Source organism: Notolepis coatsorum, assembly GCF_963971535.1.
Source record: "Notolepis coatsorum genome assembly, chromosome: 6".
In the NCBI taxonomy this organism is placed as follows: Eukaryota; Metazoa; Chordata; class Actinopteri; order Aulopiformes; family Paralepididae; genus Notolepis; species Notolepis coatsorum.
In genome coordinates, this window is record NC_140170.1 from 140,867,150 (window position 1) to 140,892,677 (window position 25,528).

Genomic DNA, 25,528 nt, shown 5'->3' on the forward strand with positions numbered 1-25,528 from the left:
AACCTGTAACTTGTTCTTGTCAGAGACCAGCAGGGCTGAGTCGTCCGCAAACAGGAACAAGTTGCAGTCACAAGCTGACGACATGTCATTTGCATAAATTAGGAACAGTAGCGGTCCTAGTATGCTTCCTTGTGGAACACCACAGCTCACTGTGAGGGGGGGGGATAGGGTAAACAGTAAAAATATTCTCACCTCGAGTGGTGGTAGTAAGGTTGACTGACATGAGAATGTCCTGCTTCAGATCCTCATTTTCGATATACTGCACATAAACGATGAGCACAGCCTTGTCTGCGACAGTTGTAGTTTCATCAAGTTATATGGCTAATGGACCCTTTCTAAGCTTTTCTGACAGCTGCTGCTCGCAATCACTTGACATCTTATCAATTCGGTCTTTCACTACATTGTTCGAGAGTGGTACTGATTTTAGTTTATCCGCCACCTGTGGGCCGCACAGTTTCTAAACCATTTTGATGCAGGCTGGTTTGATGAGCTGCTCGCCAATATTGTGCGGTTTCTTTGCTTTTGCAATTAAAAGCGAACACTCAAAGGAGGCTTTGGTAGCCTTCTGTAAATCACTGCCACCCCTGCTCCACGCTACTCTAACATCAACGGGCTTGTTCGCCTTGAGAGACTGTTCTTTCCTCCGAAAAAAGTCCGGATCCTTCCCAACGGTTTCTGGGTGCTTAGACGCCTGATGTCTCTTCAGCTTGTTGGGCTTCAGGCTCGAGTTTGCCAACTTTTCTCCACAAATCACACACTCGGGTCGTTTGTCTGGTCCCTCAGTGAAGCCCATGGTGATGTAATTTTCGCGATTGCTGTAGGTCCTAACTTTTTTTGCAGATGAGCTGCCGTCATCTCCTTTTTGTTTGTCACACATTTTCGCCTCTGGCGGCTGACTGCAGACGAGCCGAGAAAGTTAACTAGCGTGCTAGGCTAGCTACGGAAAATGATACAGTCAACTGATTCGCGTTTTAGCGGCTACCCGGTAGCCTACTGTTAACGTTCAAAAATCATGTCTAGATGTTTATTTATTTATCTTTATTTTTTATTGTAGTGGAGAGACTATTCATGCTTCTGATGATAAAAATATGCTAATTAAATATTTCTCTGAAAAAAAAAAGAAAAAAAAAACTCAAATCATCTGTGGTCTGGCGGACCCCCTGCGCCCCCTGGCGGACCCCCAGGGGGTCCGCGGACCCCAGGTTGGGAATCACTGATCTAGAGTTATTGATTAGTGAGAAAAACGGTGTCTAAGACTAGATTTCATTATTCTATGTCTCTTCCATAGTCCTGCTCTACAGTAGAGTGTTGGCGGGTGAGGTGCAGTGCGGGGCTGATGGAGAGAGGAGACAGCGTTATCCTGACCGTCCGTTCCAGGGTCTGGGCTCAAACATTCAGCCAGGTGAGTTTAACCACTGTCTTCACAATTATCCCACCTGCTTATTGAACCCAGAGTGGACCATCAGGGTTTTTGTAAAGTAAATGTATACCAATTAGGGTACACAAAAACCACGGTACGGTACGTACCTCGGTTTTGAAGTCAAGGTTCGGTACGGGTTTTCGGTACAGTGGGGGAAAGTTTGGCTTTCCATGTTCCACTCAGGGGTGATGTAGTGTGCAGTAACTAATTGTACTTGTAGGGCTGTCAACGAATATTCTATATTGAAATTAATAATCGACTTGTAATTTTCTTTTTTAATAATTATTATTATATTAGATTGTGAAAAAACAGCCCGTTAGTGGTTAACATACCGTTGTATTCGTTCGGTACACTACACAGCCGTTCGGTACGGTACGGTACGGTACCCACTGAAACGGTTCGGTTCGGTACGGATACGTGTACCTTTACACCCCTAATACCAATAGCACTTTTTCTGGTTTGTAACTTCTGTTTGTCATTTGTCGTTTGTCGTTTGTTTCTAAAGATTGTTGGATGTCTTCACAAAGCCCATAATAGGGGTGATATTACCTCTTAAGCCTCACTGAAAGCAAGGGGAACCTCTGTGTTCGCTTGATAACGTTAGGTTATGACTATAACCAAGTTCTGTTAATAGTGGTGACGCTCGGCGTCACTCATGCACTGTCCTCGCACACGTGCACGCGCACTGAATAAAGACCACAATGTACCTTTATATCCCAATATTTGTCTGACCACACCCCTATCAGCTCACCTACATAAGCAGGTGTGTGGTCACCTGCTCTCCTCCTTCCCAAGCTTTCACCACAAGGTGAGATCAAGGGCTGCAGCGGCGTCGGACGCCGAGCGTCACCACTATTAACAGAACTTGGTTATAGTCATAACCTAACGTTCTGTATCATAGTCGGTTCCGCTCGGCGTCACTCATGCACATAGGGAGGCCGAGCGGAGCTACCGGCCGACAAATACACCCCGCTGAAAGCCCCCCACAACCATCAGAACAGGGAGGGCCAAGCCCCCTCGACCCCCCCTAATGGAGGGAACCCCCCCTATTAGAGGTTTCCCGGGAGGGCGACGGACCCGACCGTGCGAAGAGGCACCCAAGCAACTCAACGCACAGGGTGAGCAGACCGTGGCCTGACCCCACGACTACACACACGCACAACCCGCATGCCACCCGGGAACGAACGGAGGGAACAACCTCGTTACTGCCCCCAGAAACACGGGGTCAAGGGCAAACCCAACCCCGTGGCAAGGCCGTAGCAGTGGAGCGCGAAGGAAGGCCCAGACCCACCAAAGGGACTGGACCCCCTGGAACGGGGGCCCGGAGAAGTCCATGATGCAGCATCAAGACCCCACCAGGTGGGCACTTAGTGACCCCGCCCCCCACATCGCCAGCGTATTCGGACAAAGGCCCCTCAGCCGAGCGGGCCCTGTCCCCCCAATAGTCCACCGCCTGGCACACTGACCCTGCAGAACAGGCAGTCAGCATGGCCGTAAGCACACAAAAAACCCGAGCCTGGAGACTGCAGACGAGACAGGTGCCAGAGGGGACAGCTGAATACAGCCGTCCTGGCGGAAGGCGCGTATGCTGGCGTTGTTGCATGACCAAGCCTCCATTTAAAAAAAACCCACCCAGAGGGGTTGAGGCAGAGAAGGCTGACACGATTGGTAGACGTCATGAACGTGCAGGTGCACCCTCAACCGGGTAACCCGGGAGTTGACACTGCTCCAACACACCAGGGAATCAACCACCTTGGTGTTACCCAATGCGGTGGTTGTTCCTATAACCCCTCAAGAAAAAACTCCAAAACACACCTGCGGGTATACACCGGCTATACCGCAGTACAAGTGTTTCAGTTTCCAAAAAAGGGTTAACCCAGGCCTACGGGTCGACGAAACATTACTTCGAACCGGGCCCGGCGATACGGGAAGCACAGGGTCACCAGAGGAGGTCAAAGACCACCCCAACAGGCCCCTCTTCGCCATGCGTGAGAGAGGAGCGAAAAGAATGGAGAACCAGCCCCAAGCACACCGTACTTGGTATTCCCAGGCGGTCTCCCAACCAAGTACTAACCAGGACCAACCTGCGTAGCGGCCTAGATCTGACGAGATCGAGCGTGTACAGGTTGGCAAGGCCGTAAGCCATTACGACAGTGCTGAGTAAAAAATTTACCCAACCAGGGTCTCCATAGCGCTTAACCCTGTGACACCCGGACCGACCTGGCATTTTTCCCCTGAAAAAAGCCCAAGTCCCTCAGGGTACCAGAACAGCAGATCTGCATCCCCGGCGGACAACGGGTTCAACTGATCCGGACCAGCATGACCAGAACCAGTCCCGTGCCCTAACCACGCCGACATGCCTACTCCAGGAGAAGGGGCAGATATGCGTGTTGATCTTAAACATGAAAAGAAGGCGCCACCCAGACGTTCGGGGCGAACCGCGCCCGGTGGCCCACCCCCAGGGCGTGAGACCCCTCTACATATGTTCAGATCCATTCCGTCATCATCCCCCAGATATGAACGAGAATCCGTCGACAACCAAAACAGGTCGTCGGAAGAGGAAAAACCTCCATCCCAGTTGCTTTATAAAAACGCCGTTTTAACCCCAAGCAACCAAGGCGTGCCAGTCAGTCGCCTGATTACAGAACACCCCGAGCTAGCACTATGCGTGCGTCGGGACACAACCACATCAATGAACAGGCTATTTAGACCTGTCATTGAATCCCCAAGGCGCCCAGGGGAACGACAAGAGGGGTGTGATACTTCCTAACTCCAACTCTTTTTAAAAGAAAAGAAGGAAGCACCAACAGTATGTATCCCAGTCTACACAGCCGGGGGTACATTCTTTTTACATTTTTACATTCCACCACCCTCCCATAGAGAGGAGACGGAAATCCCCAGAGAGACTTCCCACGCGAGCTGTACAGATTGAAAAGAATATATTGCACCTTGAGCCATGTAAAAGTTTGGTTTTAGGGCTCTCCGGGGAGGAGGCACTGAACCCATACACACTCAATAATCGAATTGAATCGAATACACACACAATAGAGTAGGACTCCTTCTTGAGGTTCCACTCACCTTATCAATCTGAGGAGGAGGCTCTGTAGTCTGAGGAGGCTCGCTCACATGGAAGGAGAGTCCCAACTCACAGAAGGCCCGAATAGGAGCTTCATGAGGAGGAGCCCTGACCACCCCCCGAAACAGATCCATCATATGGACCTGAACAGCACACAGAAGTCCTACCAACAGAGACGCGCACAGTGACGTACTCTATGGCGGGGGAATTTCTGCGGTGCACACGCCCAATATTCCAGGGCGTGGGACCAGGAAACTCCCTCCCCCCCCCCCCCCCCCCCCCCCTGTAACGTGCCGAACTGCAACGTGACAGGAACCTTGAAGGACAGGTGGGTTTACCCCTGACCAACAGAAACAAGGGGGAGGAAAGGTTACCAGTTCACCCCTTTACGACCCCACACCCATGATGCGATGTAATGACAAAAAGAGAGTATGACACAGTCATAGTCAGCTCCATGAAGCGTCTAACAGCTTCACACAGCGCATGTGCTAACCTGCTATCTGATTTTTACTAAGGAAAAAACACAGACTAGAGAGGGTTCTCCAAGAGCCCCGGTACCAAACTTACACATGTGCTTCTGTGGCCAGCCCAACCCAGTTGTAGGTCACATGACACACACAACCCATCATCACCTACAAAAAATGGCAAAAACACTCTACAGAGGAACGCCGTTTTTCATAATGAGAGAATACATAATTCTCGATTAGTATCGGCCACAGGCCTTGCTAAGCACACACGAAAAGCGACCAAACAATTTTTTCTTTTAGGAAAATAAAGTTTCTCAATCTGTTTTTAGCACAACCTCAGCAATCAAGCTAAGGGTTACATCGTATCCCTACCACACAGTGACACAATGTAGTGTAACAACATGTCTGAGAGGAGGATGAAGAAGTCCCCAGGGAACCGGGGGGAAAACACAACCCTCCTACTTTACCCTTAATATGGCCAGTTAAAACAGGAAAACCTGTTAATATGTGAACACACTGTTCATTGTCATTACAGGCTGAGAAAAGAATCATTCTTTACTCATATGTCACTAAGCATAGCTTTATAGGTTAGTTAACCCCCTTAGTTGTGATTAAATGGTACATAAACACACATGATGTTTCTCAACACAACAAACCAGATCATTTTCACATCTGTAATAAACAACCCTATTTGCATGGAGAAGCTAATGCCAGTGACAAGACAATTCACACATAACTCGCATCGTATCCTAAATGTAGTGCAGCAACACTAGTTTTGGAAAACATCGTTATTTACAAAACATTTAGAAGGGAAAGCAAGAAGAAGTGCTCAAGGCCTGGTCAGAACCTTGCCTACCTTGAGCGCAGATCAAGCGAAACTGCAGTCTCTAACAAGGCACCGTAGTAAACACAGCCGTTCTGTGTTGTCGACCTGGGCAGCGTCGCCGCTCCATCCCGCCACTACGGTCCCCCTTGTTGACGCAGTCCTTGCCGTCCTGGCTCAGGGCAGGTTCGACGAACATCCTCTGTCAAAGATGACGTCGTAGTCAAGAGTGTTTAAAACATGTTATAATCAAAGCACGTTCAACAGTGTAGCATTAAGCTAACGGCCGCCCTCGGCCGATAGCAGCAAGCTAACGTTTCCTAGCCTAGCCTAGGTAGGCCACAACTAGCACGCAAGCTAACGTTTCCTAGCCTAGTGATCACAACAGGCTAGCGCCGCAGCTAACAGCTGACTGGCTAACAGTAGGCCACCACTAGCACGTAAGCTAAGCAGCTATCACCTGAACTTGTACACAATGATATAACAATCACTCAGACAGGCCGCCGTTCTGAAACCCTCCTCACTTTTTAAGAGAAAAGAGAAACAAGATGTTAACACAGTTTTACAACAGTGATTTTACCAACACCCGACGGAGCCAGCACAATACCCAACTGGCCTGTAGCTGACTTGAACACAGATCTTCCGCTAACGAACATCCATGCCCATATTTCCTCGTGAGGGAATACTCTCATTTGTATATGAAAGAAGGGGCCTCACGGTGACAGAGAAACATCCACTCGTCCAGAAAACACAGGGATCACCAGTGTTATTGGTCGTGGCCCACTAGTTAACTATAATGGGCTTCAGACCAAGGTCTTCCATCGCCTAAGAGGCTGAAAAAAGGACCCTAGTCTGGGGCCGGTTTTCATAAACATTGTCAACTAGCCCCCATAGCACTAACAGACAAGTGGAGCTCGCCAGCAAAAACATTACTCACCAAACCTGGAACCCACCGCTTCTCACAACAGCGGCGCGTCCTACAGTCCAGCTGTGCCTTTACCGCAACCAGCACACAGCAAGGACTGCAGTTGGAAGGCATGTAGCGGCGCGAACTCCCAATACGAAAACCGGTGGAGGATTTTTAGAATGATCATCATCTTCCAGACACTCCAGTACGAAGACAATATCGCCGTATTTTCTCGAATATAGTGAGAGAGAAAATAAAGATATGATGTCAACGTATCGCTTGTTTTCCAACTCTTCTCCTACCATCACATCACGTCAAGTGGGGATCTACCGAGGCACTTCCTTGTGGTGAAAGCGAGAAAGGAGGAGAGCAGGTGACCACACACCTGCTTATGTAGGTGAGCTGATAGGGGTGTGGTCAGACAAATATTGGGATATAAAGGTACATTGTGGTCTTTATTCAGTGCGCGTGCACGTGTGCGAGGACAGTGCATGAGTGACGCCGAGCGGAACCGACTATGATACAGAACATAGTGTGACATCCTCCAAGCACGACGCAATTAACACAAGTAGATTTCCTGAACTGATTTTAATGAAGCTTTGTCCAATCTCCATCCAAACCGTAAAATCTGTACAACATACAAATGATACCATTAGCAATTGAAAGTCCATCAAAACCGTAGCTAAAACATCAACCGTCAACATATAACAAATCATCATGGGTGGGTATGATTCTGTGACTGAACATGCTTCTCATCTCACCTTGATAACATAGTGTTAGTATACTGAGGGAAACCTCTGTTCTCTTGATAACATAGTGTTAGTATACTGAGGGAAACCTCTGTTCTCTTGATAATGTAGTGTTAGTATACTGAGGGAAACCTCTGTTCTCTTGATAACATAGTGTTCGTATACTGAGGGAAACCTCTGTTCTCTATATTGATATACAGAGGGATTGGAGAAAGTGACATGAAAGCACTAGAATAGATCATACTCTGTAAGAGCCAGTCTGTATGCTAATACTGCCCTCTACTGGATGCTATCAAGTTTAGGGTTCCCTACTATTTAAAAAAATTTAAAATAAAAGAAGATTATTGGGAAATCACTGGCAAGGACATTTTCATGATATTATTGATCAATTTGCGAATTAATAACATTGGAACACCTAATAAATTACGCTGCTTTAGATGCTCCTGCCTACTGCAATGACCTCTGTCACCAGTGTTTTCCATGAAATGTTATTGATTCTCCAGATTTCCAGGACTGGACAACTAGTCTATCAGCATGTGACTTGCAACACCAGAGGCGGTAACATCCTAGATCACTGTTACACGCAATTTAAAGGTGGCTACAAGGCTCATTCTGATAGTGGCTTCGGTAAGTCAGATCACGCATCAATTTTTCTTACACCGAAGTACAGACAGAAAATTAAAAGTACTCCCGTAGTCTCGCGAGAGGTGCAGAAATGGGATGTGACGTCAGAGGATACGATCCGGTCAGTGTTTCACAACACAGACTGGAATGTGTTCCGCGACACAGATAACATTAATGCCTACACGGAGACAGTGCTGGACTATGTTTGTACTAGGGTGAAAGAAACAATCCCCACTACCAAAATGAAAGTTTACCCAAATCAAAAACCCTGGGTAGACAAATCCGTCCGTGAAGCTCTGAGAGAGCGCACCAAAGCATACAACGACGGCCTAGAGGCAGGCAACATGAATGACCACAAGGTGGCGCGATACAACGTAAGGAGGACTGTGTCAGAGGCCAAACGACGCTACAGGGATAAAATTGAACTCCAGTTTGAACAAGCTGACTCTAGAGCTATGTGGCAGGGGCTCAAAACGATGACAGACTACAAAGGCGCCTCCCTCAAACTGAACAGTGACATCTCCTTAGCAAATGACCTCAATACCTTCTATGCGAGGTTTGATGCTGGTAATAACAACACCAGCTCACAAGCCTCGGCAATGGGGGGGGGGGGGTCGGCTGCTGATGGAGGCGCAGTGTTCAGGGTAACAGAGCATGAGGTGAGGCGGACCTTTAAAAAAGTGAATATCAGGAAGGCAGCAGGTCCAGACGGCATCCCCGGCCGCGTCCTAAAAGTCTGTGCCGACCAACTGGCCCCAGTATTCACTGACATATTTAACCTGTCCTTAGAACAGGCTGTCATCCCCACCTGCCTGAAGAAGTCCACTATTATCCCTGTACCCAAAAAATCCAAGCCTGCTTGCCTCAACGACTACCGCCCTGTAGCTCTCACCTCCATAGCCATGAAGTGCTTCGAGAAGCTAGTAAAGGGCTACATCTGCTCCTCCCTCCCCATCAACATGGACCCCCTGCAATTTGCATACCGCCCCAACAGGTCCACGGAGGACGCCATATCCCATGTGCTGCACACAGCAGCATCACACCTGGACAAGAGGCAGGGGAACTATGTGAGAATGCTATTCATCGACTACAGCTCGGCATTCAATACCATAGTCCCCTCCATACTCATAGCCAAGCTCAGGGACCTGGGCTTGGGCTATGACCTCTGCCAGTGGGTCTTGGACTTCCTGACTGGCAGACCCCAGGTGGTGAGAGCAGGCAACTGCACCTCCTCATCCATCACCCTCAACATAGGGGCCCCCCAGGGCTGTGTTCTGAGTCCCCTCCTCTACTCCCTGTACACACACGACTGTGTGGCTCAGCGGAGTAGCAATACAATCGTCAAATTTGCTGACGACACAGTGGTGGTGGGCCTGATCTCTGCCAACGACGAGAGAGCCTACCTGGAAGAGGTCAAGGTCCTGGCGGGATGGTGCCAGGAAAACAGCCTCTCCCTGAACGTCAGCAAAACAAAGGAGATGATTGTGGACTTCAGGAGGTCGGGGGTCAAGGACTACAGCCCCCTCAGCATCGACGGGGCACCGGTTGAGAGAGTCAACAGCTTCAAGTACCTCGGAGCCTACATATCCGAGGACTTGACATGGACCACACACATTAACAGTGTGGTGAAGAAGGCACGACAACGCCTCTACTTCCTCAGGCGCCTAAGGAAGTTCCAAGTCAGCCAGAAGATCCTTAAGAACTTCTACTCATGTACAATAGAGAGCATCTTGACCGGCAACATCACCTCCTGGTTTGGGAATAGCACTGCAAAAGACCAAAGCAGACTACAAAGAGTGACACGTTCAGCCGAACGCACAATTGGAGGGGGGCTCCCCACCCTCCAGAACATTTACTACAAGCGTTGCAAGGGGAAGGCTAAGAGAATTATTAAGGACTCGAGCCACCCGAACAACTGCCTCTTTGAACTGCTGCCGTCAGGCAAGCGATACAGGAGTCTCAAGGCGAGCACAGAAAGACTCAGAAGTAGCTTCTATCCCCAGGCCATCAGGCTGCTAAACGAACAATGAATGAACACTACACAACAACAACCACCAAACACACATAGCACACACATCCACACGCACACACTCACTTTAAACAAACACACTGTAGCACCCACTCCACACACTTTATAGCACACACCCACTTTAAACAAACACACTGTAGCACCCACTCCCCACACTTTATATTTATGGATGAAGGATTGCACTACAACTCGTACACCTTACTGTAAATTGTACCTAAAATTGTACCTCATCCCATTTCTGCTTTGCACTAGATAGTACTGTACATTAGTACACTGCATAGTATTGTGTATTGTATATTATATGGTAACTCAGAACATTGTACATATGTCTATACCGAACACTGTGACCTCATTTTCTTCTTCTAAATTCATGCTATATTATGTTATTATGTTATTTGATACTATCTTGTCTAGCACAGTCTCTGGAGCGTAACAGTAAGAAGCATTTTGTATGAAAGTATTCTGTACTTCTGTATGACAACTATTAAAGAACTTGAACTAGTTTTCTAGACACATGGGACGTTTTCTTTCATCATTTCAAGAGGTTACTTTGTGTGTGTGTGTGTGTGTGTGTGTGTGTGTGTGTGTGTGTGTGTGTGTGTGTGTGTGTGTGTGTGTGTGTGTGTGTGTGTGTGTGTGTGTGTGTGTGTGTGTGTGTGTGTGTGTGTGTGTGTGTGTGTGTGTGTGTGTGTGCGTGTGTGTTCTTTTCAACACTCCTTTTCTTATCCACAGAGGGACTATAAGCACTATGTTTTAGAGTGCTCTGTCCACTACAGGGTGGAGAAGATGCCTTATGCCATCGCTCCCAAACTCAAACCCTCTGGATCCAAGAAGGTAAACTCATCAAAAGTAGGCGTAGCAGCAAAAAAAAAAGCTAACTATTGGGAGGCTGGGTAGCGCAGTGAACTAAGCACTCGCAGACCGCAGAGACTCTGGGATCGAATCCAGTCAGTGGCAGTGTTAGCGGGTGGGAAGCCGGTGGGGTATGTGTCCTGGTCGTTGTAAACTGCGACTCCTACTCGTCGGTCTGGGCGCCTGTTCAGCAGGGAGGGGATCTGGGGGAAATAGCGTGAACCTCAGTCTAAGGACAACTAAGGACTCTGGCAGAACCACTGGATAGCACATGTATAGAACTCAAGGAAACTATAAAAGAAGGAAGGGTCATCGCGTCAAATGTGTAGTGCGTGAATTCAGATTGGTGGAAACTTTCAGTACGGCCGATGTTGAGTTGAATGGGATCAGTATCTCCTCATTTATGACCTGTCATTTAAACTGGTTATTACCTCAGATATCAGAATCATTGGCAATGTGTTTCATTGTTAACTAGGTAACGTTTGATATATCAGTTGATGTATATTTCCTCAGATAGCTTGTATATTTAGAATTTTAATATAGGCACCAATATAACTGGCACTAGACTCTGGCACCAAGCATAGGATAGAACGCTGATATTCTGACGTGATGACCCTTCCTTCTTTTATAGTTTCCTTGATATAAGTGGGGAAAAATGCATTTTTCTATTAAAAATTTTACTTTTTGACTAAATTAACAATTTTTTGTTGTCAGTAATTTACCAGTGACTTATACTTTAGACAGAATTTGGCCATACTTAATACAGTCCCCCGTTTGTCATGTTACAGACTATTTGTTATTGGAATTTGAATTTGTTAGATATACACACATATAGCATGCACTAATTTCTTCAGAGAGGCCAGAGAACAGGGTCACCCACAGTGCAGTGCCTTGCTCAATGGCATTTTTGCAGAGATGGTGGGCACCATAGATGTAATACCAGCCAATATTGAGTCGATTGAACCAGTGTCCTTTAAGTTATTGTTTGTCCTCTCAACCCCTGGGCAATTTGCCACCCCAATCAAAATAGACTATTCCAAAAGACGTTTATTTACGAGAATTAACGTTTTAGAATTTTGGACCCCCTAGCCCTATTTCCTACTTACCAATTATGTTGTTGATTGGTAAAGTCCTTTCCCAACACAATCCATGCCATTTTTCATACTGGATATCAGCAAGCCCAGCTAGTAAGCCACAAAACATACGGTTATCCTATAACCATAGTTATATGAGTAATAGCGAGCGCTCTGCCCTCAATGTGGAACATATCCCATAACAGCCTAGATACTGAATACATTTCTCCACATGTACATGTACACACCCATCCGCCTGGCCACACCCCCATCCGCTCCTCTACATAAGCAGGGGTGTGGCCATACTAACAGCTCCTTCCCAAGTCTTTCACCACCGAAGGGAAAAAAAACTGTTACAACCCCTAACATCACGGGCTCAAGGTCAAGAACCCAACCCTGTGGCAAGGCCGTAGCAGCGGAGCGCTAAGGAGGACCCAGCCCCAGGAAGGGACTGGACCCCCCCGGAAAAAGGGGGCCCGGTGAGGCCAAGGATGCCGCAGCATCGAGACCCCACCAGGCGGTCACTAGTGACACCACCCCCCACATCGCCAGCGTATCGGACAGGGCCCATCCAAGAGCAGGCCCTTCCCCCCTACAGCACGCCGCCCTGAAGCACTCAAGAGGCTATACCTCCACAACGGGACCAGGCAGCGCACCGGGGAGACAACCCCCAAAGAGGTTGATCCCTCAAACCAGGCAACAGGTCAAAAGGACTCGACCTGAGCCTGGAGCACTGCGGACTAGACGGGCGCCAAAGGGGTCTGCTGAAAACAGCACCCCGGCGGAAGGGGCATACGGTATGATGTGCACCATGTCGCAGCCTCCACACAAAAATAACACCCTCTAGAGGGGCCGAGGCAGAGAAGGCTGACACGATTGGCAGACGTCATGAAAGGTGCGGGGGCACACTCGCAGGCAGACGGAGTCAAGCCCGGCCTAACCCGAGAGTCGACTCCGCTACCAACACACCTGGAAACCAACCACCACCTAACAGGAGGCGGTTGTTCCTATAACCCCCCCCCAAGAAAAAACTCCAAAACACAACTGCAGGTATACACCGGCTATACAGCAGTACAAGTGATTCAGTTCTCAAGAAGGGGTTAACCCAGGCCAACAGGTTGACGAGAACGAGTCCGGACCTGGGCCCGGCGGACCGGGATGTATACAGGGATGCCAGAGGGGTACAAAACCCACCTTGACAGCCCCCTCCCAGCCCCGCCAAGTAGGAGAAGAGAGGGGCGAAAAAAAGAATGGAGAAGGACCAGGCTCCTTCAGCACAGCGCAAGGTACAACACAAAACGGACCAAGCAATAGTGAAGGATAACACGCAGTGATATAACCACGAACACCTCCATAACATCAACCCCTGCAACGCCCGGGCCAACCCGGCATTTTTCCCCCGAAAAAGCACAAGTCCTTCAGGGTACCAGAACAGCAGATCTGCGCCCCGGTGGACAACGGGTTAACTGACCTGGTCCGGCGTGACCAGAACCAGTCCCGTGTCCTAATCACGCCACCATCCCCAGTCCTAAGAGGGGGGTAGGTACGCATGTCGATCTAGAACATCACAGAGGGCGCCACCAAGACGGTCAGAACATAAAAGCACTGCGCCCGGTGGCCCACCCCAAAAGCGTGAGACCCCTCTGCCAATGCTCCGATCTATTCCGTCATCTCCCCCCAGAGATGAACGAGAATTCATCGAGACTAACCTAGTACACTGGCGCTCTGAAGAGACAAACTCCCAGTTGCCCCATGAAAAACGCGTTTAGAATGAATGAGCAACCAAGGCGCGCAAGCCCACACGTGATTCCACACAGAAACACCCAGGGCCAGCACTACGTACACGTCGAGACACAAAACATATCAATGGTAATTCTAACAAAAACCCAGATAACGTTCCCTCCAAGCCGCCTGGGAGCGCGGCAAGAAGCCGGCCAAAAACACGGATATGGGTCCCATATGACGTGTTCGAGGGAAAAAACACCCCTGCCAAAACCCGCTCTATATAAAAGAGAGGAGACGGGGAACCCCCAGAGAGACTTCCCACATGAGCAATCATTTGAAAATATATATGTAACATTGAGCTACGTGACCAAAAGCTCAAGACATATGCAACAGAGCGCAGAGCAGAAAACTTTTGTTTAAGTTCATATGCACCGCAAAACCCATCTTGACAACAACAGAGGTCCACAACATGGAGCCTGAAAAGAACTCACGGAAGTCTCACAACCAATAGAAACGTGCCCAGTGACATACTCTATGGCGGGGGGAATTCCGTGACCCACCTGGCCAAAAAAGGCGTGGGACCAGGGAACTCCCTCCCTCCCGACCTCGGTACAAGCTACATATATGAGCACTTCCGTAGGCTAACACTCCAACCAAGTTGTGGACTCGATGCCATGTTTCCAATGTAACAGAATACACACAACCCCCTCAGACAACGGTAAAAAATTACCACTATAAGAAGAACACAGATTTCTTCATGATGAGGGAAGAAAAGTCTTTCGACCGAGTGCTAGCCACAGGCCTTGCCAAGCACACATATATATAGCGACCAGAACGATTTACAAGAAACTGTCCTACTCTCCTAAACAGCACACAACCCCACAGCTAGGTGAGGGTTTACACATCGTATCCCCAATATATAACAGTGAATAAAAACACAGTTTGTAACAAAAAACAGTCCCTCACCAGGAGGAACCTTTTATTTAGTTTAACAAAATCATATGTTTGGGGCAGGGAAGGGAACAGGGGTAAACAGGGGAAAGTCACTAGCGGCGCCTGCCGCGTGCAGCACGGTGCTTGCCCCCACGGGGAGCCGGCCCGGAGGCCATCACCGGTGGCATCGGGTCGGGGGAAATGGGGTTGGAGCACAGCGCGCTCCTCCTCTATCTCTCTGCAGGCAGCCGTCATCTGCTGCATGGCCGACCCGAAGAGCCCAGCATCGGAGAGGGGGGCCGTGAGCAGGGGAATCCTCTTCTGTTCCGGCACCCTCGCCTGCTCCAGCCAAAGGTGGCGCTGGGACAGAGTGGCCAGGGCGCGCTCCTTCCCGGCGGCTATCGCCTGCAGCTGGGTAAGGTGCAGGATGGCTCCAGCCGCCTGGGCGTGAAGGTATTGCTGATGGTCGTCCAACACCGACCCGCCCGCCATCATCCCCGACATGTAGCGCGCTAGCTGCGCGATGTTAGACGTCGGAACTAGGCTCTGAGTCGCGGCGATGTACGCCTGGTCACTCCAGTTAGCCATCTGCCTAGCCGATTTCCCTTGGGGAACCAGCTTCCGCAACAGCTCCCACACCACTTTGGGACAAAGAATGGATGTCATCGGGCTATCAAGCCGAGGCACCCTGTCTTTTAGTCCCTGGACCAAACCCGCAACCCGCGTGACTGGCACGTAGGCGGAGGTAAGGCCAGTGATGCGGGAGATTACCTGTCCCTGTTTCACGTAGGCCTCCATTGAAGGGAAGAATGGGCAGACAACGCCCGTCTCCCTCACAGGACGACGTTGCCAGAGATGACCTATCATGTCATCAGGTGCAGGCAGAGGCTGCGGCAACGCCACACCATTAGCGGCTGCGGCGGCCGCCATGAGCTCGGGGAACAAGGCACGCAACTCCCCTTGCGCACCTCCCTCCACGTCACCCGCGTCCCTCACGTACGGGAGGCTGCCATGTCGGGCACCACCATCCAACACCATCAAACAAGAGCGATCCCGCTTCCTCCATATGATCCTCAGTTTCCATCGGAAACGGAGACAGAGCAAGAGCACCCTCGTTTGGCTCCAGCACCTCCCCAAAGCCAGGCCGTTCGCCCCTGCAGCTCGCCGCCCTACGACGGGAGTGAGCAGAGGCGAAGAGCCTGCGTCTCAAATCCTCAGCCACCAAAGGAGCCGTCGGCCTATCGGCCGACCGTCCACTGGCAGGGGAACCAGAGCCGGAAATAGACCATCTCACGGGAGACGGCCTTGGTTCAACGGCCCCTCGGAGAGGCAGACTCACCACCGGACGCCGCTCGGGCGTGTCTGACTGCCACGACCGTGGAGTCAGAGCAGCCCCACGATGCACGGCGGATGCGGCAATGGAAAAACGCTGGTGAGGGGCGACGTTGTGAGCGTTCGAACCCCCCGAAGGTGCAGACATTATGACCTCGCTTTTTCTCTAAAATTGGTGAGAGAGAGAAAAAATAAGATACAATGTCCACGTAGCTCCTTTCCAACAACTATTTCGGTCACTAAACTCAAGTGGTGTATACAGACACTTGTCGGTGGTGAAAATAGGGAAGGAGCTGTTAGTATGGCCACACCCCTGCTTATGTAGAGGAGCGGATGGGGGTGTGGCCAGGCGGATGGGTGCGTACATGTGGAGAAATTTATTCAGTATCTAGGCTGTTATGGGATATGTTCCACATTGAGCGCAGAGCGTAAGCTATGACGTAATATAACTAATGCAAAGTGTTACGACCCTGGCTCATGGGCACGCAACCTATGTGCAAACCAACACCAAAACCCTGTGCTCTAACTCAAAGTGCTACTATATCAAGGAACTATTAATGTAAATGTAAACGAATGTACTAATGTAAACCCAACGGACAAGGACTGGAAGAACCTGACAGCTCTCCCTCTAAGCACAGACACTGCATGTGTTACTAGGGCTGGCTTTAAAGCTCCCAGCAGGTAACCAATCAGCACTAATTGGCTAATTGGCAGCCCTCACCTGCATGCCCCGTGACACAGGAGTGATCAGGCCTGCCTGCACAGTGACACAGGAGTGATCAGGCTCCTGGTACATAACACCTCCCCCACCAAACTGGTTGCCCCAGAGGCAACCACCACACAACAACCCATAAACAAAACAAAAAAAACAACTGTGACCCATTAGTTGTCAGGGCCACCACCACAACAGTGATAGCGGGTCGGCCCCTGTCGAACACGACCACCAACCGTGTTGTATGCTCCCTTTCAACAGGCCCCTCCACCGATACCGACCTGTCAAAAATAGACTGCAAACCAAAATCAACCTGAGAACTGCGCTCAACAGAACAGAACACAGCAAAACAAAAACCATAGATCACTGATACCACCACCGCGCCCATATCCATCCCACCTGGCACTGGCAGTCCAGGATACTGCAAACCGTGAACATCCAGAGTAGGATGTACCGCCTCAGGTACAGCCCCACCGTACCTGGAACATGGCAGTACGACAGTCACAAAAACGTCTGGAACACCATCTAAAATGGCGTCACCCAAAATAACATTGTCCTGATCAAAATCAAAATGGCTGCCACTCAACAGACCAGGTCGCGAAGGCGGCTCCTGCTCCACAGGACACAGGTAACTAGGTTGATCATCACACCTAGTGCATGGCAGAGAATCAGTGTGGACATGTGGATCAATGTCAGAATCATCAACTGACATACTGGGACCATCCCTGCCCACAAGTGAAACATTAGGGACAATAGAGCTACTGTGGGAAGGCTGGCAGCCTAAGTCAGGCTTAGTAGCCTCTCCAACTAGAACGGTGTCACATGAAACAACAGCACCTCTCATAGCATCCTTCCCACACTCCTCCAATTCGTTCGTGGCCTCAGCCACCATACAGGCTGGGAAGACCCTGAGACACTGCGCTGCCATACCATCTCCTGCCACATGCTTCTCCGGCACGCATGTCAACTCTGGTTTCACCACCGGGCCCAACACAAAGCCACAATCAAGAGAATCATTATGCAGAGGTAGATCCACAGTGTGCTTTCCAAAATTCTCAACAGGTACACATTTTAATTCAACAAAGAATGTGTCACTAAGTGTAATGTCCCAAGTCGAAGTATCAACAACATCACTTTTGTCCTTTGACATTTCCCGAGCCACAGCACACACAGGAAACACTCCTGGATGTTTCTGTGCCAGCTCATTAGGGACCTCAGAAACCACAGGAATGGGAGTTACAACCGGAGTAGCCAACACTTTGTCACCAGCCAAATCATTCCCTAGAATGAAGGACACCCCCTTTATGGGAATGTGAGAACATACCCCCACAACAACATTGCCTGATACTAAGGGAGAATTGAGCGTGACCTCATGCAAAGGTGCATCCACAAATCCACCCCCAAAGCCCCGAACAACGACACCGGAATGCAAAGAAGAGTTTTCTGAAAACGGCAAAACCCCCTCCAGAATGAGGGACTGAAAAGCACCGGTATCTCTCCAAATTGTTATAGCCTGTTTGGACTCTAGTGCATTAGTCAGGGAAACAAATCCATTCATCATAAACCTTGAGGAACCCTCGAGCTCTTTGTCCACACGTTTGATACTTCCCCCATCCCCATCTAACGTTGGCATAGGCGTTCTGCATATGGTTTCTACCAGAGCCACGGTTCTGAAATTTTTCTGCTCAAGCACCGGGCACCCAGCAACGATATGACCAGGTTCTTTACAGTAGAAACAGATAATCCCTTCTGGGAATGCACCAGCAGAACCACCCCGCCTAGGAGGTGAAGTTAACTGACCAGCAGACACAGGTTTTGGGAAACGGCCCCCCTGAACAGGACGCCTATCCCCGGACTCAACACGGTAGTCCTCCAAAAACACGGACTTGTGTGTCAACACAAACTCATCAGCGAAGACAGCGGCGTCGCCTATCTTCGATACCTTACGCTCATTTAGATGTGTGGAAACGGTATCCGGAACACATCTTTTAAATTCCTCTAGGAGAATCAACTGCCTAAGCTGCTCTCTTGACTCTGCCTTCTGAGAAGTGCACCACCTGTCAAACAGGTTCTCCTTCTCCCTTCCAAATTCAACATAAGACTGCCCCTCCGACCTGCGATAACCTCTAAAACGCTGACGATAGGCCTCGGGGACCAACTCATAAGCCCTCAAAATGGAAGCTTTAACCAGCTCATAATCAGCGCTTTGTTCAAGGGACAGAGCAGTGTAGGCTTCTTGTGCCCTACCAACTAAAACACATTGCAGCAGCAGTGTCCAGGCGGTATCAGGCCACTTCAATGTGGTTGCCACCCGTTCAAAAAGGGGAAAATATCTTTCCACGTCTTTCTCAAAAAATGGTGGCACCATCCTAATATTCCTGCCTACATCAAACCCGGAACGTGACTCTGGATGCAGAGCACCCGCCTGCAAGGCAGCATGCTTATATTCAAGCTCCTTCTGTGCACGCTCGTGTTCCAGCAATATTTGTTTCTCCTTAAACTCACGCTCCTCACGCTTAAACTCACGCTCACGCTCATGCTCACGCTCCTCTTTCCTCTCTCTCTCCTTAAGCTCACGCTCCTCTTTACTCTCTCTCTCCTTAAGCTCACGCTCCTCTCTCCTCTCCTCACGCTCTCGCTCTAGCTGCCTTTCCTTAAACTCCAACTCCCTAATCCTCCACTCACCCTCTACACCAGGTAATAGCGGAGACGCGCCAGACGAAGGAGGCTCCTCCACCCTCTCCTCAAGCACCTGCTCCCTAATGAGTAACACCCTTAAAGCACTCAAGGCAGTCGGCTTCAAACGTTTCTCACCTGCAGAAAGCTCTACCCTGTAGTGTACAGCAAGTTCCAGAAGTTGTTCTTTGGAAAACTTCTCCAACATGTCATGAGACGGGCGATCAACAAAGTCCTTGATGGAAGCCATCGTCACTGTACCAGCCACCACAAGCTACACACTTTACCTCACAGTCACGAAGAACCACTAATGAACCACGAAGACCCCCCTAACGAACCACTGAAGAACCACGAAGAACCACTGAAGAACCATGAAGAACCACTGAAGAACCACTGAAGAATGCTAAATGCCAATAATAACAACCAGAAGGGAACGCGGTGGAAATGTGAGCTCTACGGAGCGCACCTTTCTAGGTTGCAAAAAATAAATAAAAAATAAATAAAACACACCCACCCTAAATAGACGTGTCATACACGCAGGGTGTTAGGTGCTACCAGGTATGCTCACCAAACACTCAAACAAACAAAATAAATCCAACAAACAATTCCAAACAGGTGCGCCTTCTAACCTGATATGACTACATATGCTTCTACGTCTAAACTGCAGTCAAAACCGGCCCACCACATGTCTACCCTAAGAAACACTAAATCAAGCCCTACCACACTACCTGTGTTTTCTGGCCGCCCTAATCTACCTACCCTTAAACTAATGCCCTGTAGACCTAACCATCTTCAACCACACCTGCTACCAGTCAAAGATCATACTTGACCATCCACCCGTCCAGTACATCATCCGGTACCAGACAAGCAGATGGTGCTAATCCCTTCCCTGACTGCCCCAGGAGTACGTGGTGCACAGGACGCTAACCAACAACCAGAAAATAATGTCCCTATCTACATGTGGTGCCCACTAAACTATATATTTTAACAGCATAAGTAGTCACATCAAATTACAAACAAATACGGCATACTCACCTGTTTGATGAAATGGCTCAAGCCCCCACGTTACACCATATGTAACGAACACCACCCAAACCATAATACCATGACACCCTGTGTAACACAAAAAAAAAACACCAAACAAATTTCTAGGGGTAAAATATCCCGGACGAGCGCCCAACTGTTACGACCCTGGCTCATGGGCACGCAACCTATGTGCAAACCAACACCAAAACCCCGTGCTCTAACTCAAAGTGCTACTATATCAAGGAACTATTAATGTAAATGTAAACTAATGTACTAATGTAAACCCAACAGACAAGGACTGGAAGAACCTGACAGCTCTTCCTCTAAGCACAGACACTGCATGTGTGTTACTAGGGCTGGCTTTAAAGCTCCCAGCAGGTAACCAATCAGCACTAATTGGCTAATTGGCAGCCCTCACCTGCATGCCCCGTGACACAGGAGTGATCAGGCCTGCCTGCACAGTGACACAGGAGTGATCAGGCTCCTGGTACATAACACAAAGTCAATGGGGCCATGCTCCAGCAACATGATTGGTACCTTATTCTTTAAGTATGGGAGTTAACTGAGCATTGTTTTGAATTTAGAATAGGAATTCAAGTCATAATAAGCAAAAACATTGTAGATTACATGTGGTAACAAGATTGCAAATCAAGGTAAAAGCGCAAATGATGGGTTTCATTCCAAAATTGTATTTATCTACTTTGGGAGGGAAAACTAAGGTACTGGTTATTTGAAGTGAGGACAGTGTGTAGACTCAAGTCCAGATTTAGCTGTTTCAACTACCAGAGATTTACAGTGAGCATTGTTTCTCATAAAAATCTTTATTTTTTTTGTAATGCTGCTTAAACACAACCAGAAGAGGCTGGGCAGATTGTCCAGGGTGAGAAGATATGACTAAACTGGCAAACTGTAGCCAGTGGTTTTGGTTCAGATATTGTGCTTGTGTGCTTCCTTTGTACAGGTGGTGACTGCTGTGGTTTGGAACAAGCCAGACAATCAGTACACTGTTCCAGTCTGGATCATCATCCTGGCCATACTGGCTGGACTACTGCTGCTGGCCCTGCTCATATATGTACTGTACAAGGTAACAAGCATGATAGGGATGAAACAATTTAAATCAACAGCAATGCAATTCGATTCTGATTAATTAAAGCTGCATTAGGCAACTTCTGAGAAATTAGAAATAGTGAGTTTACCTGCCCAGCAGAAATAGAGCAAGCTCTGATCACTTTTCAAGCCCATGCAAAGGTTTTCCACAAACTCCCAGAAGCACCAGCAGCTTTAAACTGGATTAAAAATAGATAATGCAATTATTCCCTCTTGGCATAAGCTTGAAAAAATGCCCCTATCTTACAGCTTCTTCTCATCCCCCATCCCCCTTCTCATAATGCTAAGGTTTGAACTGCACAATCGAGAGGAGCGTTATTCTTTTTTTAATATATATAATTATTGACATACTTATTAGCAAACAGTGAATCTAAACATTTCCCTAGTTTCACGCTTGTTTCCATCCTGCTGAAGTTGAAAGTACATAAAGGACACAGATGAGCGCCAACAAACCTCTGCATCCTGTCCCACTGAATGACACATGTATAGAACTCTCTGGTGAAAACGCACTGCATACACTTTAAGTGTAACGCAAAAGCAATGTAACGAGTAGTGTAATTAGCCTACTCATTTCTTTTATCAAAAGTAACAAGTAATATGTAATACATAACCTTTTATGAGTAACAACCCCAACACTGCTTATTAGCTCGGTCTCACTTATAGTACATTTAAAGGCAAGATTATTAGGTGTGCCTCAGAATTAGTTTTCTTGTACAAGTGTGCTACAGCATCAGATAGATTAAGAACCACAGCACCATCATGGTATTACATTTGTACACAGCATTCCTTATGCATGAATTAACAGTTTTGATTTTCGGAGGGGGGGGGGGGGGGTGAAATGGTCAATGAATAATGAATATAATGTGCATTGTGGTGTGTAACACACTGGGTTATGATACAATGTGCTCAAGATGCAAAGCCTCAAGTTTTAAAATAAACATTTCTCGATCCACCTCTCCTTGTCTCTCCATCCAGATGGGTTTCTTTAAGCGGTCAGATCCGTACGGTACAACCATGGAGAAAGCCAAGCTCAAGCCCCAGGCGTCCTCCGAGGCCTAGGTTCTAAAGAGATGGAGCCTGACCCCTGCAAGCTATTTCAGAAAACTGGAAAGTCATTACACCTCCCAAAGAACAACTGAACTTACTGTACGTGGAAAAACAGGAGACACATTAAGGGACAATGGGAGGCGTACCACTGGAATATCTGATATCTGGTGCTGCACTAAAAATCCCCAAACAGGAAAGCATTCAGGTGCCTGGTTTACAATTGCACAACTGTTTTTGGACATCAGTTTGTTAAAACGGAGCAGCATTCTGCTACAATACAGAAAACTATATAAAGCTTTGCTTCATACTAGCCTCATCCCGGTGGAGAAATTATTATCAAATCGTTCCCTGAGGATTTCTTAAACCCATGTGACGACGAGTGAGCAGGAAATGACAACTTCACACAATCCTTTCTACAGTACAACAAATGCATATCCACAGCTAAGGAATATCAGTAATTATCTCTCTTTCTTCACTGGAGACTAATGAGAAGCTCTATATTTTTGAACCATATTTGCAATTCCAGTGTTAGATATTTCTTGAATTATTTCCCGCTTTTGTGTAATGTATACACCACTCGTTATTTATGGCACAATGTTTTGTTATTGATTGCTGAATGTTGTACTGCGCTGTATGTGCAGGTGAAATCTGATGAAAACAGTGTTTGGCTTATCGTTTCTCTCCCACATTGGGAGGTGTATTTTGGATTTGTTGTAATGTATGTAATGTATTCATTGATGTTATGGTCCAAAATAAATCCTAATTTTGTATTCTCAACCAAAACGTCATTAATACTACTGGGCCAGAAAGAAAGCATGTGGCAGAATAAACCACTCAAGTGTGTTGCAATCTTTCTGCCCAAATAAGGGAGTCTAATTTCAGACATCTATCGTTTACGAGAAAATGTATGTTGTTGCTTCTTTTATTTTTAAAGATTGCTCCTAGCACTCTTTATCTTTAAAACGGTTTCCTAAAATATGTAGAAAATATGAGTAACATATTCCTAGTATTGGTATGCTAATCAGCTTGTATTTTTAGTCTAAAGTTAAAGTTCAAGAAACTACTGTGATGAAATATTATTAGGCCTAGGGAAAGGGTAACTAATACAATAACAAGGCTTCTAGAACTGAAATGCAGAAAGATACTGTAAGTCAATATATTTCAATCAATATATTACATACTCCAAAAAGAACAATATTTAAACGTAATGACCTTAATGTTAACCACTTAATTGTCCCTACAGGTAGAAAAACTAAAAAATCACCTTCATAATGTCCAAGAAATCCCAAGTCTAAACGTGATAAAGTACCGTATGTGTAGCTACAGTATATATTTTCCTGACCATATTTAATAGCGTTTGTAGGATTTAACAGGTAAAATCAATAAGGGATTGCCGTTTTCAACTAGTCAGTATATTTTGTGAAAATTAAGAAATTAAGAAGTGTATATAGCACTTTAAACCCAACATTAATGAATCCTTCACATCCTTTCAGGACTTAGAAAGAGGAACATGACGAAAATGAACCCAAATCAATGGGGTGGGTTGGGGGTTTTACATCCACTTCTCCATAATCCATGTCTCAACCCAGCATTAAATAATTATATTACGAGAAAATGTATGTTGTTGCTTCTTTTATTTTTAAAGATTGCTCCACTCTTTATCTTTAAAACGGTTTCCTAAAATATGTAGAAAATATGAGTAACATATTCCTAGTATTGGTATGCTAATCAGCTTGTATTTTTAGTCTATAGTTATAAGTTAAAGTTCAAGAAACTACTGTGATGAAATATTATTAGGCCTAGGGAAAGGGTAACTAATACAATAACAAGGCTTCTAGAACTGAAATGCAGAGATACTGTAAGTCAATATCTTTCAATCAATATATTACATACTCCAAAAAGAACAATATTTAAACGTAATGACCTTAAATGTTAACCACTTAATTGTCCCTACAGGTAGAAAAACGAAAAAATCATCTTCATAATGTCCAAGAAATCCCAAGTCTAAACATGATAAAGTATGTGTAGCTACAGTATATATTTTCCTGACCCTATTTAATAGCGTTTGTAGGATTTAACAGGTAAAATCAATAAGGGATTGCCGTTTTCAACTAGTCAGTATATTTTGTGAAAATTAAGAAATTAAGAAGTTTATATAGCACTTTAAACCCAACATTAATGAATCCTTCACATCCTTTCAGGACTTAGAAAGAGGAACATGACGAAAATGAACCCAAATCAATGGGGTGGGTTGGGGGTTTTACATCCACTTCTCCATAATCCATGTCTCAACCCAGCATTAAATAATTATATTACGAGAAAATGTATGTTGTTGCTTCTTTTATTTTTAAAGATTGCTCCACTCTTTATCTTTAAAACGGTTTCCTAAAATATGTAGAAAATATGAGTAACATATTCCTAGTATTGGTATGCTAATCAGCTTGTATTTTTAGTCTATAGTTATAAGTTAAAGTTCAAGAAACTACTGTGATGAAATATTATTAGGCCTAGGGAAAGGGTAACTAATACAATAACAAGGCTTCTAGAACTGAAATGCAGAGATACTGTAAGTCAATATCTTTCAATCAATATATTACATACTCCAAAAAGAACAATATTTAAACGTAATGACCTTAAATGTTAACCACTTAATTGTCCCTACAGGTAGAAAAACGAAAAAATCATCTTCATAATGTCCAAGAAATCCCAAGTCTAAACATGATAAAGTATGTGTAGCTACAGTATATATTTTCCTGACCCTATTTAATAGCGTTTGTAGGATTTAACAGGTAAAATCAATAAGGGATTGCCGTTTTCAGTATATTTTGTGAAAATTAAGAAATTAAGAAGTTTATATAGCACTTTAAAACCCAACATTAATGAATTCTTCACATCCTTTCAGGACTTAGAAAGAGGAACATGATGAAAATTAACCCAAATCAATGGGGTG

At 46.8% G+C, this 25,528-nt stretch overlaps 1 protein-coding gene across 1 annotated transcript in view; it reads left to right on the forward strand.

Annotated features, from left to right (window-relative positions):
* LOC311230920 (integrin alpha-5-like) overlaps positions 1–25,362 on the forward strand; it is a 165,316-nt gene extending 139,954 nt beyond the window's left edge. The window contains exons 27-30 of the mRNA XM_084317367.1: positions 1,289–1,402; positions 10,828–10,929; positions 21,386–21,508; positions 22,507–25,362. Coding sequence (XP_084173493.1) covers positions 1,289–1,402; positions 10,828–10,929; positions 21,386–21,508; positions 22,507–22,590 — 423 coding nt within the window. The 3' untranslated portion in view covers positions 22,591–25,362. The remainder of the gene's footprint in view (positions 1–1,288; positions 1,403–10,827; positions 10,930–21,385; positions 21,509–22,506) is intronic.
* The last annotated feature ends 166 nt before the right edge of the window (positions 25,363–25,528 follow it).